The sequence below is a fragment of the Arvicanthis niloticus genome, chromosome 9, assembly GCF_011762505.2.
Source record: "Arvicanthis niloticus isolate mArvNil1 chromosome 9, mArvNil1.pat.X, whole genome shotgun sequence".
Taxonomy (NCBI): domain Eukaryota; kingdom Metazoa; phylum Chordata; class Mammalia; order Rodentia; family Muridae; genus Arvicanthis; species Arvicanthis niloticus.
This window is the reverse complement of record NC_047666.1, coordinates 67358260-67375069: the sequence shown is the minus strand read 5'-3', so window position 1 is coordinate 67375069 and position 16810 is coordinate 67358260. Positions and strand designations below refer to the sequence as shown.

Genomic DNA, 16810 nt, shown 5'->3' with positions numbered 1-16810 from the left:
ATGAAAACAAATACAAAGGAGTTATAAAAAGAAAACTTGCAGTATTATGTTTCCATATATTAAAAAAATCGATGAACATAGACATAAAAGATTCTAATAAAATACTTGGAAGCCAAGTTCAAGAATACATCAAAAATGTCATCTACCATGATCAAGTTGGCTTCTTTCCAGAGTTGCAAGGATGTAATTCTAAATATATTATATATTCATATTTATATAGAAATATATTGTATTCATATATAAATCAATAAATCTAATTACATTAAAAAGATAGAAACCATATAATCACCTCATTAAATGGAGAAAAGACCGTGAGCAAAACCCAACCAACATCCATTCATAATAAAGGTCCTGGAGAGAGAATGTGGGATATAGGAGACGTATTTCAACATAATAACTCTAGTAAACAGGAATACCACAATCAACATTATCTAAATGGAGATAACTGGAAAGCATTTCCACCAAATCAAGAACAAGACAAGAATGTCCACTATCTCTATACTTATTCCACAGTATACTTGAAGATTTAGCTAGAGAAAGAAAACAAGTGAAAGAGATAAGAAAGATACAAATGGGAAAGAAAGAAGTCAAAGTATCTTTATTTGCTAAAGGTATGATTCTGGCCATAAAAGACAGAAAGATTCTACCAGAAAACTCCTACATTTGATCAAACATTTAGAAGTATTAAGATAAAAATTATCACATGAGAACTGGTAGCCTTTTTATATACAAATGAAAAGTGCACTGAGAAAGAAATCATGAAAAAATACCTTATATAATAGGTTCAAAATAAAATATTTTGGAAATTTAACCAAGAAAGAGATACATGTAAATGTAAACATTAAGGCACTGAAGAAAAGAAATTGAAGAAGATGCAAGAAGATTAGGAAACCTCCCATGCTCATGTATTGTTAGAAGTAATATTATAAAATGTCATCTGACCAAAAACAATCTACAGATTCAGTACAATTCCCACCCAATTTCCAGTGTGGTTCTTTATAGAAATTTTAAAAATAATACTAAATTTTATAATTAAATACAAAATATTCAGGATAGGCAAAACAATCCTGATCAACAAAAATTTGCTAGAGATTTCACCATTCCAGATCTTATTATATCCCAAAGATGTGGTAATGAAAACAATATGTTACTGGCATAAAACCAGACCCATTGATCAATAGAATAGAATTAAGTACCTACATAGAAACTCACGTCCCTATAGCTACTTGAAAAAGAAGCTAGCCATATATGTTAAAGAAAAAAATAGTACCTTCAACAAATGTTGCTTCAGATGGATAACTATGTGTAGAAGAATGACATTTACTTAGCCCTACCCAAAACTCAACTCCAAATGATCAAGAACCTCAGCAAAAAGCAAAAACAGAAAAACAAAAACAAAAAAACCCTGATACTCTAAAGCAGATAGAAAAGAAAGTAGGTAATATACTTGCATTCACTGGCACAGGAAAGGACTTTCTGAAAGAGGCCCCAATAAGTATTAAGACCAACAATTAATGAATGAGAACTCATGAAACTAAAAAGGTTTTGCACAAAAAGTATATCATCACGCAGGCTACAGCATGAGAAAAATAGCTTTACCAACTGTATATCAGACAGAAGTTTACTATCTAGAATATACCCAGAATTCAAAAACATTTAAGCATCAGTGACCAAACAACCCAGTTCTAGGTCCTCAAAAGATGAAGTACAAATGACTAAGGAAGATTTTTTAAAATGTTCACCATGCTTAGTAATCAGGGAAGTGCAAATTAATACTATTTTATCTCATCCCAGTCAGAATGACTAATGTTAAAAAAAAAAAAAAAAAAGAAAAAGAAAAAGAAAAGAAAAGAAAGACAGCAAGTGATGCCATAAATTTTGGGAAACAGGAACTTAGTCACTGATGGAGCAAAATCTGATGTAATTACAATGAAAATGCACATGAAGGTTCCTCAAAAATCTAAAAGTAGATCCACTACATGGTCCAACTCTACCACTCTTGGGCATTTATGCACAGGACTCCATATTCTACTCTAGAGATGCCTGCTCACTCATGTTCAGTGTTCAAAATAGCCAAGAAATGGAAAGAGACTAGATGGTCCCCACATGAAAATGTAGTATATTTACACAATGTATATTTACATTATTTATTTAGCTAATCAGAAAAGCATTGGACAACAAAGTCCTGTATACCCCCAAATACTGCAGGTTACTGTCGTTGCTCATGATTGCCTTCTAGAGCTTGAAAGTAAGGCCCTACTACTGAAGACAATACATTTTTGAATCATAGAACATGGATAAACAAAAATGCATTGACCTAAAAGCTTCACTCCTACTGAAAACCTTTATAATTCTGGAAAAAACTGTGCATGCAGTCAGAGGAGAGAAATAATCAATTATACCTAGCTTTGAACCATGCAAACTACAATAATTATTGTGCTCACTAGTACAATAGTGTCACAAATCATAGAAGTAACCAACACTCTGTAATTGGATTTAGGTCCTCATCTACAAGATGAAGCCCATATCTGGCACCATTGTGTGTGTGTGTGTGTGTGTGTGTGTGTGTGTGTGTGTGTGTGTGTGTGTACATACCCTAACTCCCAGTGCTCAGGGTTCATCACAGTAATGAGGGTGGAAAGAGTACTAGAGCCAAAGGCAGAAGATGACTCTAAGGAATCTGTGTCTTCTGGACACGGCAGAGGAGTGACACTATGAATTCATAGCAGTTGTAACAGCATGTACCAAACTTGTGCAAACCCACACCTGATAAAATTTTGGCATCAAGATAGAAATTAGATATGAAATCCAACCCCAATAGCCATGGAACTATTGTCATTAGTTAGGTGCTACAAGAGGAAAAGACATTTTTCTCTAAGAAGGTCACCTCTGGTGAGCCAACTGTGCTCCATGGTCTTGATTTCTTTTTTAAAGACACAAAGTTGGGTGGATAAGGATTGATCAGGTAGATCTGGGTATTGGGGGAGAGAGTAAACAAAAACACACTAAATTCTCAAAGAATAAAAAATTAAGAATACTTTCTGCCCCTCTCTTGGTCCTTTCTGCTGGGGTAGACTCTAGCTCGTCTGCTCCCCTGAAGACAACATATCCTGACTTATCCTGGAGGAACCACTGTACTCAGAGGAGCAGACAATTCGCTGCACTCAGAGAAGTTGAGGAAGCTGGATTCTCAGGAGCTCTAACATGACCAGGATCATAGGATTTCAGGATCCCCCAAGGCAGACTGCTTCCCAGGAGCTCTTCCACCCAGGATCTAGGATCACAGAATCACAGAGATACCTGGACTCTGAGGAGTTCTGATATAAGATAACAGGACAGACAGGCTCCAATCTGAGACAGTGAGTGCAGGTAGCATTAGAAATAACCAGATGGCAAAAGGCAAGTGCAAGAACATAAACAACAGAAACTAAAGTTACCTGGCAGCATCAAAAGCCAGTTCTCCCATCACAGCAAGTCCTGGACACCCTATCACACCGGAAAAACAGGATTCAGATTTAAAATCACTTCCCATGATGATGATAGAGGACTTTAAGAAGGACATAAGTAACTCCCTTAAAGAAGTACAGGAGAACACAGGTAAACAGAGAGAAGCACTTAAAGAGGAAACACAAAAATCCCTAAAGAATTGCAAGAAAACACAACCAAATGGGTGAAGGAATTAAATAAAACCACTCAGGGTCTAAAAATGGAAATAGAAACAATAAAGAAATCTCAAAGGGAGACTACTCTAGAGATAGAAAACCCAGAAAAGAGATGAGGAGTCACAGACGTAAGCATGACCAACAGAATAAAAGAGACAGAAGAGAGAATCTCATGTGTAAAAGACACCATGGAAAACATTGACAGTATTTTCAACAAATGGTGTTGGTTCAACTGGAGGTCAGCATGTAGAAGAATGCAAATCGATCCAGTCTTATCTTCTTGTACAAAGCTTAAGTCCAAGTGGATAAAGGACCTTTACATAAAACCAGGTACACTGAAACTAATAGAAGGGAAGGTGGAAGAGAGCCTGGAATACTTGGGCACAGGGGAAAAGTTCCTGAACAGAACACCAATGGCTTATGTTTTAAGAGCAAGAACTGACAAATGGGACCTCACAAAATTGCAAAGCTTCTGTAAAGCAAAGGACACCATCAATAGGACAAAACAGCAACCAACAGATTGAAAAAAGATTTTTACCAATCCTGTATCTGATAGAGGGCTAATATTCAATATTTACAAAGAACTCAAGAAATTAGACTCCAGACAACCACATAACCCTATTAAAAATGGGGTAGAGAGCTAAACAAAGAATTTTCAACTGAGGAAATTCGAATGGCTGAGAAGCACCTAAGGAAATGTTCAACATCCTTAGTCATCCTGGAAATGCAAATCAAAACAACCCTGAGATACCACCTCACACCAATCAGAATGGCTAAGATTAAAAACTCAGGTGATAGCAGATGTTGGGGAGTTTGTGGAGAAAGAAGAACACTCCTCCATTGTTGGTGAGATTGCAAGCTGGTACAACTACTCTGGAAATCAGTCTGGCGGTTCCTCAGAAAATTGGACATTGCATTACCTGAGGACACAGTTTTACCACTCCTGGGCATATACCCAGAAAATGCCCCAACACATATCAAGGAATATGCTCCACTATGCTCATAGCAGCATTATTTATAATAGCTAGAAGCTGGAAAAAACCCAGATGTCCTTGAACAGAGGAATGGATACAGAAAATTTGATACATTTACACAATGGAGTATTACTCAGCTATTAAAAACAATGAATTCATAAAATTCTTAGGCAAATGGATGGAACTAGAAAATATCATCCAGAGTGAGGTAACCCAATAACAAAAGAACACACATGGTATGCACTCACTGATAATTGAATATTAGCCCAAAAGCTCACAATACCCAAGATACAATTCACAGACCACATGAAGCTTATGAAGAAGGAAGACCAAAGTATGGGTGCTTCCATTCTTCTTAGAAGGAGTAACAAAATACTTATGGGAGAAAATATGGAAAAAAACTGTAGGACAGAAACTGAAGGAGGGGCCTTCCAGAGACTGCTCCATATGGGTATCCAGCCCATGTGCAGTCACCAAAGGCAGAAGCTGACATGGATGCCAGGAAGTGCATGCTGACAGGAGCCTGATATAGCTGTCTCACTAGAGGTCTGCCAGAGCCTGACATATACAGAAGTGGATGCTCACAGCAAACCATTGAACCGACAATGGGGTTCCCAATGGAGAAGTTAGAAAGAAGACTGAAGGAGCTGAAGAAGTTTGTGGCCCCATGGGGAGAGCAACAATACCAACTAACCAGAGCTCACAGGGTCTAAACCACCAGCCTGGGAGCACACAGGGAGGAACCCATGGCTCCAGCTCCATATGTAGGGGAGGATGGCCTTGTTGGACATAGGTGGGAGAGGAAGTCCTTGGTCCAATGAAGGCTGGATGCCCCACTGTGGGGGAATTCAAGGGTGGGGAGGTGAGAGTGTGTGGGTGGGTATGGGCACATCCTCATAGAAGCAGAAGGAGGGGGGATGGAATAGGAGGTTTCTGGGTGGGAGGGAAATGTGGAAAGGGGATAATATTTGAGATGTAAATAAAGTATCCAATAAAAAAATTAAGAAAAATTTGATGGATTTGAATTAGGAGAAGCTGTTAATCCTAAATTATTTGGATGCTCCCTGTAATATGTGTGAACCATTTGCTTTTATACCCATCATCTTCCATTATTATTATTATTATTATTATTATTATTATTATTATTATTATGTGAGACAATGTGTCTCTCTCTGAACAGACTAGCAACCAAAAAGCCATAGGAAGCCTCTTTTCTGTGTCTCCTGTAGACTTGAAATAAAAAAGGGGTAGGGAGAGCCATTCTTGGCTTTTTCTGTGGGTAATGAAAACCTGAATTCAGGCCTTTGTGTTTGTCCAAACAAAACTCTTACCCACTGACCCATCTCCCCAGCCAATAAAACCTAATCCAGGCATGGTGGCACACTCCTTTAATCCCAGCACTCAGGAGGCAGGGAAATCTCTGAGTTTGAAGCCAGCCTACTCCACATATTAAGACTCTGTCTCAAAAAGATAAGGGAGGGAGAGAGAGAGAGGGACAGTGAGAGAAAGAGAGAGGAGAGAAAGAGAGGAGAGAGAGAGAAAGAGAGAGAGAAAGAGAGAGAGAGAGACAGAGACAGAGACAGAGACAGAGAGACAGAGAGAGAGAGAGGAAAGAGACTGTTTTGAACAGCTCTCTGACATTCTGACATCTTGGGGATAGATCCCTTAAGAAGGGCCAATGCTCATGTAAAGTTGCTGTTCCTTTCAACACTATTTCCAGAGAGCAATGGAAGGAAACTTACTGTGTGTTTACTGTGAGTCAGACAGGGACACTGACAAGACATTTCCCTGAGTAATTCAAATCTTAGGAATTAATATTAGTAGATCTATTTCTTACAGTATTATTGGGTCAGCTAAGTGTATAAGTCTATCACAATTTCTTTTGTAAATGAAGTTCACACAATTTAATGGTATAAAATATTTATTTCTCTGAACCATCCCTGGGAACATATTCTACCTTTCCTTTAGGATGTAGGGAGTAAAATGGATTGCAAACAGTGGTATTAGGACTAAATGGGAGGGGGGCTGAGAAAGTCATTTTACAGAATGAAATATGCTTTCATTCATCTAATAAATAATAAAGCATGACTTTAAAATAAAAACAATACATTTCTCAAAATGCCTGTGTGATTAGGAGCATTGGACCTGAATTCAATCCCAGCACCATATGGGAGGCACAACTGTGTGTGACTCCAGTTTCAGAAGGTGTGGCCTCCTTACACAGACACACAGGAAGGCAAAGCATCAATGCATATTAAAAAATGTTCTTGGTCTTTAGCAATGAGAAGCAAAATGGCTGGTGTGGTGTCACACACCTGTGACCCCAGCCACTTAAGGAGGGTCACAGATTTAGATAAGAGCTTATAAAAAAATAAAATTTACAAAAACTGCAGGGAATACCTGCTACATTTGCAAAGCTTGATCAGCAATGCTAATAAAAGGGAGACAAAAGGGCTGCAAAGATGGCTCAGTGTTTAGAAACACTTGTTCTTGCTCCATTTCCAGCATCCACATTGTCACTCTCAGTAAGCAGAGAGCTGATACTTTCTGGTCCTGTCTATCTCTGTCTGTGCTGTGTCTGCGTTGTCTACCCAGCACAGGCAGGGCACATATATACATATATACATATAATCATATGCACAAGCAATAAGCATAAACGAAGTCAGAATAAATGTAGTGTTTTCAATTATTTTTATTGAATTTCCTTGCCTCCCTCCCCCTATGTTCCTCTCCCCTTCCCTTCCCCCATTTCTCCATCCCTTTCTCCTCAGAGACCTAGAGGTCTCCCATGCCTATCAACTCCCGCTTGGCATATCAAGTTGGTACATAGTCTTTAAAAAGAACAAGAGGTCAGGTTCTAGGTTGAGGAACTAGCAATGCAATAGATGCAAATATTCAAGGAACAAGGAAGATAATAAACAGAGTCCTATTAATACATGCATGGAATTTAAATGGTATAAAAGAAAGAAAGGGAGGAGGAGGAATGGGATGAGGGTTAATGAGGTGGGAAATGGGGAAAGAAGATAACATCTGAAATTTAAATAAATAAAATACTGGATAAAAAAAGAACAAGAGGGAAAAGAAAGGATGAAAAGATCAAGAGATTCTTTTTAGCTTGTTATTTCGTCCTTTTTGGGACTCATCAGTATGGGGTAGCTAACTCTATAAGATTTTAAATATTTTTTTGAAAACTCAATAATATACATGCTAGTGTAAAATTAAGTATTAAATGCTTAAGAAGTTTAACTCACATGTGATGTGAAGTAAAATCCATAAAATGGTGACATTAAAATGGCATTAGTTTATAAAATGTATTATACTTAGAAGAGGATAAGTAAGTAATTATAATTATATGTAGGACAGTATATTGTAAATAGGAATATTGAAAACTAAAGTAGAGAAACATTTCACCAGTGTTCCTCATGTTTTAAATTGCAGAGTATAAAGTAAACCTTAATTTTACACACTTTTTAAATTCTTCTGTATGTTGGCTTGAGTTTTGAAAAGCATGTATAATATGGTTCCCAAAGGATGGGATGCTACAGATGGATTCTCATCTTCCCTATCATTATTAAGGCATTTCCATGCTTTCAGTCCCCACTCATGAACCTGTGACCCTCCTGTTTCAACCCTTACATAGCTGGGATTACAGATGCATGTCACTATCCCAGCCATTTTGCTTTCATTATTAAAGGTCACATGCATGTTGGGGGACTCATTTTTGTGGTCTCATAAATTCAAAAGAAGGACTTCTCTGCACAAAAACTTCATAACACAAAAGTGGGGCTCGTGAACATTAGTTGTACTTTAGGCTTAAGGTATGAGTGCCAGCGTCTATTTTAGACTCATCTATGTTCTTGTAATCCCCTGTATGTGCAGCTCTCCAAGATGGTTTTCACTTGTGATGTTAGGAAATACTCTTAATTTGTTTTGATAGCAATGTGGAGCCATAGGGTAAAGAGTAGCACCCATACATAACAATGTAAGAAGCATCTCTCGTTAAATGTTAGGAAGGAGAAAAAGGAGTTTAGCAGTGGAGGCTATAGCTGCTGAGCTTGCTACAGATCCACCTGCGATTTACATAGACCCTGGCACTGTTGAGCCCTTGACTGTTCAGGTATGCGTAGTTTTCCACTCCCTGGATGGGAACCCTGAAAAAAAAAAAAAAAAACAAACATTAAGTCTGCAGAGCCCAGAACTGCATTACTTCCTGCAATGTAATCTCACCAGTCTCCACTGCTTTTTGGTAATATGAACCGAAGAGTTCCTGAGGAATCACCTGCACTAGTTTTACACCTATTGTCTCACATCCTCAGGGTTTATCTCACATCACTTTGTCATTTGTCCATGGTAAATCCTGTAATGTGTGTACAAGGCATTGGGCTGGTGCTTGCTGCCATGTTCAAATGAACTGCAGTCATGAGTGACCTCACTGAGGGTGATTTTCAATTCTCTTTTGAGGCATTTTACATAGGGGAATACTCACTTCTTAGTGAATTGCTGAAAGGGCTTTAATGGTGGATGTGACCCCCCCAGACACCATAGTTATGGTAAAGATTTTGAGTAAAACCACACTAAGTAAAGGCTTTGAAAATGATGGCCAATAAACAGGAAAACATCCAAAGAATTTAAGTTTGTGAGTTTCCTGGGGATTGACTGTTCCATGTAAACAACACACTCTCTACCTCTGAGCTACACATCTAGCCCAAGGGGTTTTTGTTTTGTTTTTTTGTTTGTTTGTTTGTTTTACTTCCCAATACAGTTGGCTTCACATGGTACTGTCTTTCATCTTTCATACCCACAACACACAGATATCACAACACATGAACACAGTAGAAGGGAGAACATTGTGAACACATACGAGTTGTTATACTCAGTGTTGTCTGTCCACTTCCAAGGGTGCTCTAATGACTCTCTGTGCAGGCCGATCCAGTGGTCAAAAATCCCCTTGTATCTCCTTAGGAAATTCTGTCACAAAACACAAAAAGGCAAGAATACATGTGTCTCTTTTTTTTTCCAGATGATCCTGGAGTCTCTCCACTCCACAGCTTACTCTAGAAATAACAGGAGAGTGTAACTGAGGGTCACAGGCTTTGGAGCTATACTAGTCAGCAGTTCCCAGTGTATCCACGTGACATCTGTAATTCTAAAGGACCTCATTTGAATTAAAGTACCAAATGTAACAACATATTCTTCTGTGACCAGGTTAGTTCTGGGTTAACCTCCCATTACAGTTATTAACAGTTGTCATCTGCTGCATACTACATGTGCCAGCTTACGGGAAAATGCTCATGACTACCAGGTATCCCAGTAAAATGCCATATCTGACCTTCCAGCTGACTACAAGGACTATGTGAGAGAATATTTCTCAAATGTCTCAGGGCTCCAGTTAGAAGTCAAGCATCAGCAAATGGCACATACTCACACATTCCCCATGTCTCCATGTGCTTGGGATGGGATCCTTCCTCAGGCTTCATCTGTAACTCTCAATCTCAAGGCAATACAGTATTCAACAGAACACACAGACTAACCAATCCCTGCCCATCTCTTACCAGCTCCTCCTGGCTGTCAATTCGAGCTAGCTGGGCCTCTTGTTCCATGCAGGAGTCCTGGCTGGATGTCCAGTTGCTTGAGTATTCAGAAAAATAAAAACATTTATTTCCAACTCCAATCCAGTTGCTGGGGCAAGGAGTATAGATCTTTTTGATTGAGATCTGTTCTGTCTTTCTTACTAAAATGTAGACAATACAATGAATCATAACCAGCATGTCTTCTCTCTTTTTGTAATACCCTCCTGAGCTCAATGTGAGGTGTGACTCTGATGTAGCTTTCCTAAGTGATCTGTAGGAGTCCACTTCTGAGCATGATGGGCCTTTATCTAAAGGCCTCCCACCCTGGGCCTGTGCCCCATTCTCTCTTATGTGCTCACTGACAGTAGGGCCCCCAGGAAGTGCATTTCTATAATAGCATCACATTGTGTGTTTTGCGTGACTGTTTACTACAATAGGGATGCTACAGCAGCAAGCACTCTGTATGGACACCTATTGACAGCGTGATAACTGAGATAGCAGTGAGAACTTTTGGGTAGGTGGTGTATACAGTGTGGACACATTGCACTAAAGGATGATTTACATACTTAAGAGGATAGTGCAAGATTTTATTGCACTATTCTGTACAGTGTGGTACTAAGATCCTATACATTTATTACTTCAGAAACTTTCCATTTAGTACTTTCTCAATGCAATTGAGCCTTGTAACTAAACCCATGGGTCATGGGGAGAGGCACTGTATCTCCCTGGCCATATTACTCTTCTCTGTCCTCATCCTTCCTTGAGGTTCCTCTTTGGATTCTTTCTTTCCTTGTTGTCTACCTTGGACAGTTCCCCCAGGTGGACATATGTCCCTTGCATCTCTGTCTAGAGCTTGCTGAGTGTCATCTTCCCAGAAATGCTGAGCCTGGCCGTCTGTCCACACCACAGCCTGTGTGTTCCTTCATTGCATCTTCCTGCTGGAACCTAAGTTCCCAGAGAACAGGAACTTCCTGTGTGTTTTTTCTGGAGCCCTTCCCACAGTGCCTGGCTCACAGAGATCAGTAGTATAACTGACAGTGTGAATGTGGACAGAATGTTGCAGAATTTGGAGAGTCAGTCACTTACCTGACAAAGCAACAGAAAGAGCAACTACAGCTACAATGAGGACCATGATCACTCCATAGCAGCAGTGAAGCTTAGCATGAGACTCATAGTAGACGTTTCTGAGCCATTTTCCTTGCAGCGTTTTACCTGAAAATATAAATATGAGAACATCAATCTCAAGAGACGTTTAAGGAAAAAGAATTTTTTGTAGAATTTGCTTGTTTTCACCCACTGCAAACCCCTTCACAGAAGGTCCTGGTCTATAAATGATGTCCATGGCTCACAGAAGACTAGAGGAAACGGAAACATGGAGTCTTCCAGTCTTTGAACTAAGGGCCAATGAGGAAGCAAGAAGCAGAAAGAGTGAAGTTCAGGTTGAAAGCAAACAACAACCAAAGCTATCCATGGATTTTGTCCCATAAGACTAGACTGGTTAGGACTGTGGACAAGACTGAGTGCCAAGGATGGAGACAGACATGGACCAGCAGGGGGCTGCAGAGATGGCTGAGAAGTTAAGAACAGTTGATTCTCTTCTAGAGGACCTGTGTTGGGTTCCCAATCCCAGCTCCTAAAAGGGGGCTCATAACCACCTGTGTAACTCCTGCTCCAGACAATGAGACAAACAGGTTGGTACACTTTTATACTTCCACTGCTAGAGAGACAGAAGCTGGAGAGTCAGGAGTACAAGGCTATCCTTGGCTACATAGGAAGTTAGAACTCAACCTGGACTATGTCCAAAGAACTTAGTCAGTAAATAAATTAATACATAAAGACACATAAATGTAATTGAACCCACTGACATAACTAATGGGAGTGTTTTATCAAGCTTGCCAAAATCATGTGAAAAATTAATATTTGTCTAAAATAATAAAAACTCTTAGCAAGTTGGGAATTGAAGAAACACATTTGTGGATATTGGGCATTTCAAAAAAAATAAGAAAGGTAATTTTATAAATTTAAAATTTCACACCAGCATTTCTTATACAGTATTATAGTAAGATTTATGGATTCTCCTTTGTGTTTACACCAGTATAATTCTGATACTGTCTTTTTCATTATGATACATAAACAGGACATTTGCCATCCATCTTTCTCATGCTCTACACACACGGATCTTCTTCAAAATTTGAATGTGTCCCATAGCACAGTTTGAACATAACTTTCATGTCTTTATTTAAAAGCAACGTTGGAAATGATCTCTAAAAAAACAAAGAAATGAAACATTGCTGGCCTGGTTTTTAGCTTAATTAAAAACTGTTTCAATGACAAAACAAGTTATGATTTCAAAGGAGTGAAGTTGTGAGATGCCTGCAGCTGGTTATACAACAGCTGCACTTTAGACATGAGCTTCACATTAACAACAGGAAATGTTTCCATTGGCTAAATAAATATTTGAGTATTTCATTTGAAAAAGTTAACCCTCCGGAGACAGAGGGAGCAGGAGTTCCAGGCCAGCTTGGAGTAAAGGATGAACCTTTGCCATAGAGTCCATCATCATCATCATCATCATCATCATCATCATCATCATCATCATCATCATCATCCTCATCCTCATCACCATCTTCATCATCATCATCAGTAATAACAGTAGTAATAATCATAATAATTTCAGTTAGAATACATGGTTAAGTGATAAGCATTAACATTTGTTGTGAATTTTGTATTTTGATAAATATCAATCTTGTATTCTCAAAATCAAATATTCTTTCCCTAAATGGAAAAAAAAAATTAAGGTGAAGAAACAAGAATGAGGGGACAAAGGAAGATAAAGGAATGCAACATAATGAAGCATAGACAGTTTGAAACAGAAGAAACACAGCTTTGCTTGTGTGAAGAATGAAGTAGAAAAGCCCATTACATTCTTTTTCTGTAACTTACCTACAGCTTAAAATGAAAAGGCTCTGGTCCTGGGTGGGTTCAGCCCCTGAACCCTCACTCTACCCCACCCCCTCCCACCCCATGCCACCTCCTTACAATTCTTTTTTAATTACAATGGATCTGCAAAACACAACCCCAAGCTTCCCAGGCAAAGTCTATCACTATGCACATTGCAAAGCCATTGCTTGAATTTCCTTCACTGGGGACACCTAGAGCAAGCATTTTCTACAGCAATTTGGTGTAACCCACCAGAGTGTAATTACCAGATCCCTGGGAAGAGTGGACCTGCAAGCTAAGTACAAAGAAAGAAAGAAAGCTGGAGCTGCAGCTCTGGCTCTTAAAAGGTGACTGACTCACTCTTCATTTCTCTTGCCTGAGAACTATTCAAGTGTTGCCTGCTCCAACAGAGTAACTAATGTAACAACCTCATAGCTAACCCTGTCTGCTTTCTCCTACTCTGCAGACCCACTGTGACAGGCTCACAGAAGCCCTTCTGTTCTTATTCTTTTGTTCAAGGCTCAGCTCTTTTGCACTCCTGTCCCTGGTGAAGCTCCTCCCTGCTCTTACAGATTGGTTCAAATACTATTAAATACTTACCCATTTCTCCCTTTTCAGGCAGTCTGTGGTACTGAGCACAGGGAGGGAAGCCTCTGTGGCACGCAGAGCTGAGAAGCTCAGTTTCAGCTACAGGAGGATTGAAACTTGAAAGCTGAGAGGCAGAATCCTATCAGAGGTTTAAGTATTTTGCCAGCCTGCTTGAGTTCCTCCCCTCACATACCACGTAACACGTAACTCCTAACAACGTTTGAAACTGAAACGTAACTCCTAACAACGTGTTAGTTTGAAACTGAAATACAGTCAATCGCATTGTAAGGAAGGGATTACACTGAGCCTGTGGAATGAATTATTGGAACGAATTATTGGAAAGAATCCCGTCCTGGGTGGGTTCAGCCCCTGAACCCTCACCCTACCACCAACCCACTTGCAAACTAATCCTATAAACAAAGAGCTTTTAGCAAAGCAACTTCAGGGGCTGCAGGGGGAGACCAGGTTTACTGTCCTGCCAGAATCAATTCAGAAATAAAAGACAACAACAAAAAGAAGATATTATTACCAACGCTTTCCTGTCCATCAGACACTGATCTTCGGGGTAGGTGAGCCTGTGTTGTTACACCTTCTTCTCTGCCTCTGCTGCCCTTATATAGTTCTCAGACATACATGCAGGCAGAACTCCTATACACTCTTGACCTAAGACAAAAGCCTGACAGCTTAAAACAAAGGCCTGGAAGGCTTTTAATCTGACCAGTAGCATACATACCTGCTCTTCTATGAGCTCACATGACAGCTTCAAGGTCTGATCCCTCTCCCAGCCCCAATGTCTCTACCTACTTCTGGCCTCTCTTCTCTCTCCCCACTTCCATTCTCTGCTCTCTCCTTTCTCCCTCCTCCCCAATCTTCTTGCCACCAACTCCCCTCTCCCTTTCAACCCCCAGATCACTAGTAGCCCTTTACTAAAAAAGCCATTCTGAAACGGCTCGAACAGGATCAGGAGCCACAGTGGCGCCATCTGGAGACTGACTTTCCTGTTTGTTATTGCTTTGTGTTTCATTTCTCTTTTAGAGCACTCTGATTTAGAAACATAACCCAAGCTGACCTTCCTGAGGTCACAGGAATTTTCAATCCCTCCCAAAATGAAGGTCTCTTTCTCTAACTCCAGAACCCTGAGCCAGAGACTAATAGACTTCTTCCTGCATCAGGGTGTAGACTGGCTCAGTGACAAGGACCTCTGGTCCTTTCTTATCACAGGCCTGCAGCAGTTCTGGGAAACAGAGGACCCTGGGGAGACTTCTGGCCTGGGTTGAGGAGATATTTCAACAGCACCACAGGGACATTTAGGCAACAAGACTACACTGTGTGATAAAGTAAAGGTGTCACTGTGGGACACAAGTACCCAGCCATTTGTCCTGACACACAGAAGGCACACTGTGAGGACTGGCTCAGCATCCTAACAGAGTCCATATTTATTCTAGGCTGGTCTTGAGTGCTTCCCACTGGGGGATGTTGACCATAGGGACAGGGAGAAGTGGAAGAACAGCAAAGGCAAAGTCACAGGACCTTCCACTCAAATTTTCCTATGACAGTGAAAGTACCTTCAAGACTGCATTTTAAAAGGAAGGAAGGCAGAGAGCTTTGTGTGACATTATTGTCACCATAATATCACGTCTCCAGGCAGGTCAGAGGTTTATTCTTAAGCTGAAGTTTCCCCTTGAAGGGCCTTTTCTACCATGATAATGATTTCAAATGAAAGCCAGTACAGCAGTTTCTCCTCGACTCTTTTTTTTTCTTTTTTTAAATTTTATTTAATATTTTATTTACATTTAAGATGCCATCCCTTTTCCCCATTTCCCCTCCCTAGAAAACCCCTGCCCCATGCCCCCACTTTCCTTTTTTGCTTTTATACATTTTTTTAAAATGTTAATCAAAGGATTTATAAGTTTGGTAATGCTCAATCAGAAGCATAACCCAAAACCCAACCTAGATATAAAAACTATCTTTGACTGGTGGAGACATGTGAACATCTGCCACCATGCCCCCTCTCTCTTTCTCTCTCTCATTACCTAGCTTCTCCCATCCTTCATCTTCTCTCCTTACTCCATCTCTTCCTCTCAATATTCCTTCCCACTTAGCTCCTCCTACATATCACTCTTCCTGTTAAAGTAAAACTTTTCTCTCAAAATACAATTAGAGCATACTTATTCCTATTTGTACCAGTGAGGTACAAGATAGTCCTAATACCAAGTCCATCATTTTGTTGACTAACCAGAACCTCTGTCATCTCTTCTAACTAAAACACTTACTTTTGATCCTGGCTTTTTTGGCTTTAGAATGAATGTCAGCTGAAAACCATCTATTGAGATCTTTTCTCTCAATGTAAATAGCCAGGATTGGCTATGAGACTATAGGTCTTCAACCCCATTAGAAATCCAGAATGATTGAGTTAACTGAAGTTATAGGAAGCAATAAACATAGCTTCTAAAACTTAGCCAATTTATAGAGACCACTGAACACTTGAAAAGCCCCTATACTACGGAATGTTGGAGCATCAAATCTTCAGCCTTCTGGCCCAGAGTCATCTGACAGACCTTAGTAATGCAGGATTATTAAGGACTGATTACTCTGTCTAGGCAGATATAATCAGTCGACTATTGTGCATGTGTGTCCTTTTCTGGACAGTAATTTTTCTGTAGATGGAAAGAAGCAATTCTTGCCTAGTGGCTGTCACCACACAACTGGCATAACTCCAAGGATGCTCAAATTCTTCTTACAATCCACGACAGGAAGCTGTCAGGAGCAGACAGGTCTCTAATCAGAATGGACATTAATATATAAATATTTGTAGCGTCAATTCTATGAACTTCTGACGTTTTGAAAACCAACTATCCATGTAAGGTAACCTGGACTGTTGTCTGTTTACTCCTCTCAGCTATTTCTAAATAAAATATGGGAAACCTCCTAACAATAAACTCAAAGCCATGAATTTGCTATAGTCCCTTAACTCATAGATTAACCGTCCCAAATCAGTTAAAAAAGTTAAAGAAGGACTGGGTCTAGGCCTTGTATTCCTAAATGTGTTATACAGGCACAATGCCCATGAGCGTAT

General features: G+C 39.7%; 1 protein-coding gene and 1 long non-coding RNA gene across 13 annotated transcripts in view; one reads left to right on the top strand and one right to left on the bottom strand.

The window, feature by feature from the left end:
- Positions 1-7310: 7310 nt before the first annotated feature.
- LOC117714802 (C-type lectin domain family 2 member D11-like) lies at positions 7311-14449 on the bottom strand. Its single transcript, XM_034511473.2, has 6 exons — positions 14264-14449; positions 13747-13873; positions 11293-11418; positions 10189-10367; positions 9498-9604; positions 7311-8787 (listed from the first exon to the last, which is right to left on the bottom strand). The coding sequence occupies exons 1-6, from the start codon at positions 14279-14281 to the stop codon at positions 8664-8666; spliced, it is 681 nt and encodes a 226-aa protein (XP_034367364.1). The 5' UTR covers positions 14282-14449; the 3' UTR covers positions 7311-8663.
- LOC143443558 (uncharacterized) overlaps positions 11418-16810 on the top strand; it is a 27764-nt gene continuing 22371 nt past the window's right edge. For 6 of the 12 annotated variants that reach the window (XR_013112666.1, XR_013112659.1, XR_013112669.1 and 3 more), the window contains exon 1: positions 13995-14299. This is a non-coding gene — a long non-coding RNA (uncharacterized LOC143443558). Of the gene's footprint in view, positions 11898-13994; positions 14304-16810 lie in introns of those variants that run through there. The other 6 variants (XR_013112668.1, XR_013112660.1, XR_013112662.1 and 3 more) reach the window with 2 other exon arrangements.

Excerpts from the sequence above, each read along its gene's own strand:
- LOC117714802 (XM_034511473.2), bottom strand. Across the intron at positions 10,368-11,292 it reads TCTTTCTGTTGCTTTGTCAG|TAAGAAAGACAGAACAGATC; the intron begins GTAAGTGACTGA and ends TCTACATTTTAG. Across the intron at positions 8,788-9,497 it reads AACACTGAGTATAACAACTC|GGTTCCCATCCAGGGAGTGG; the intron begins GTATGTGTTCAC and ends TTTTTTTTTCAG.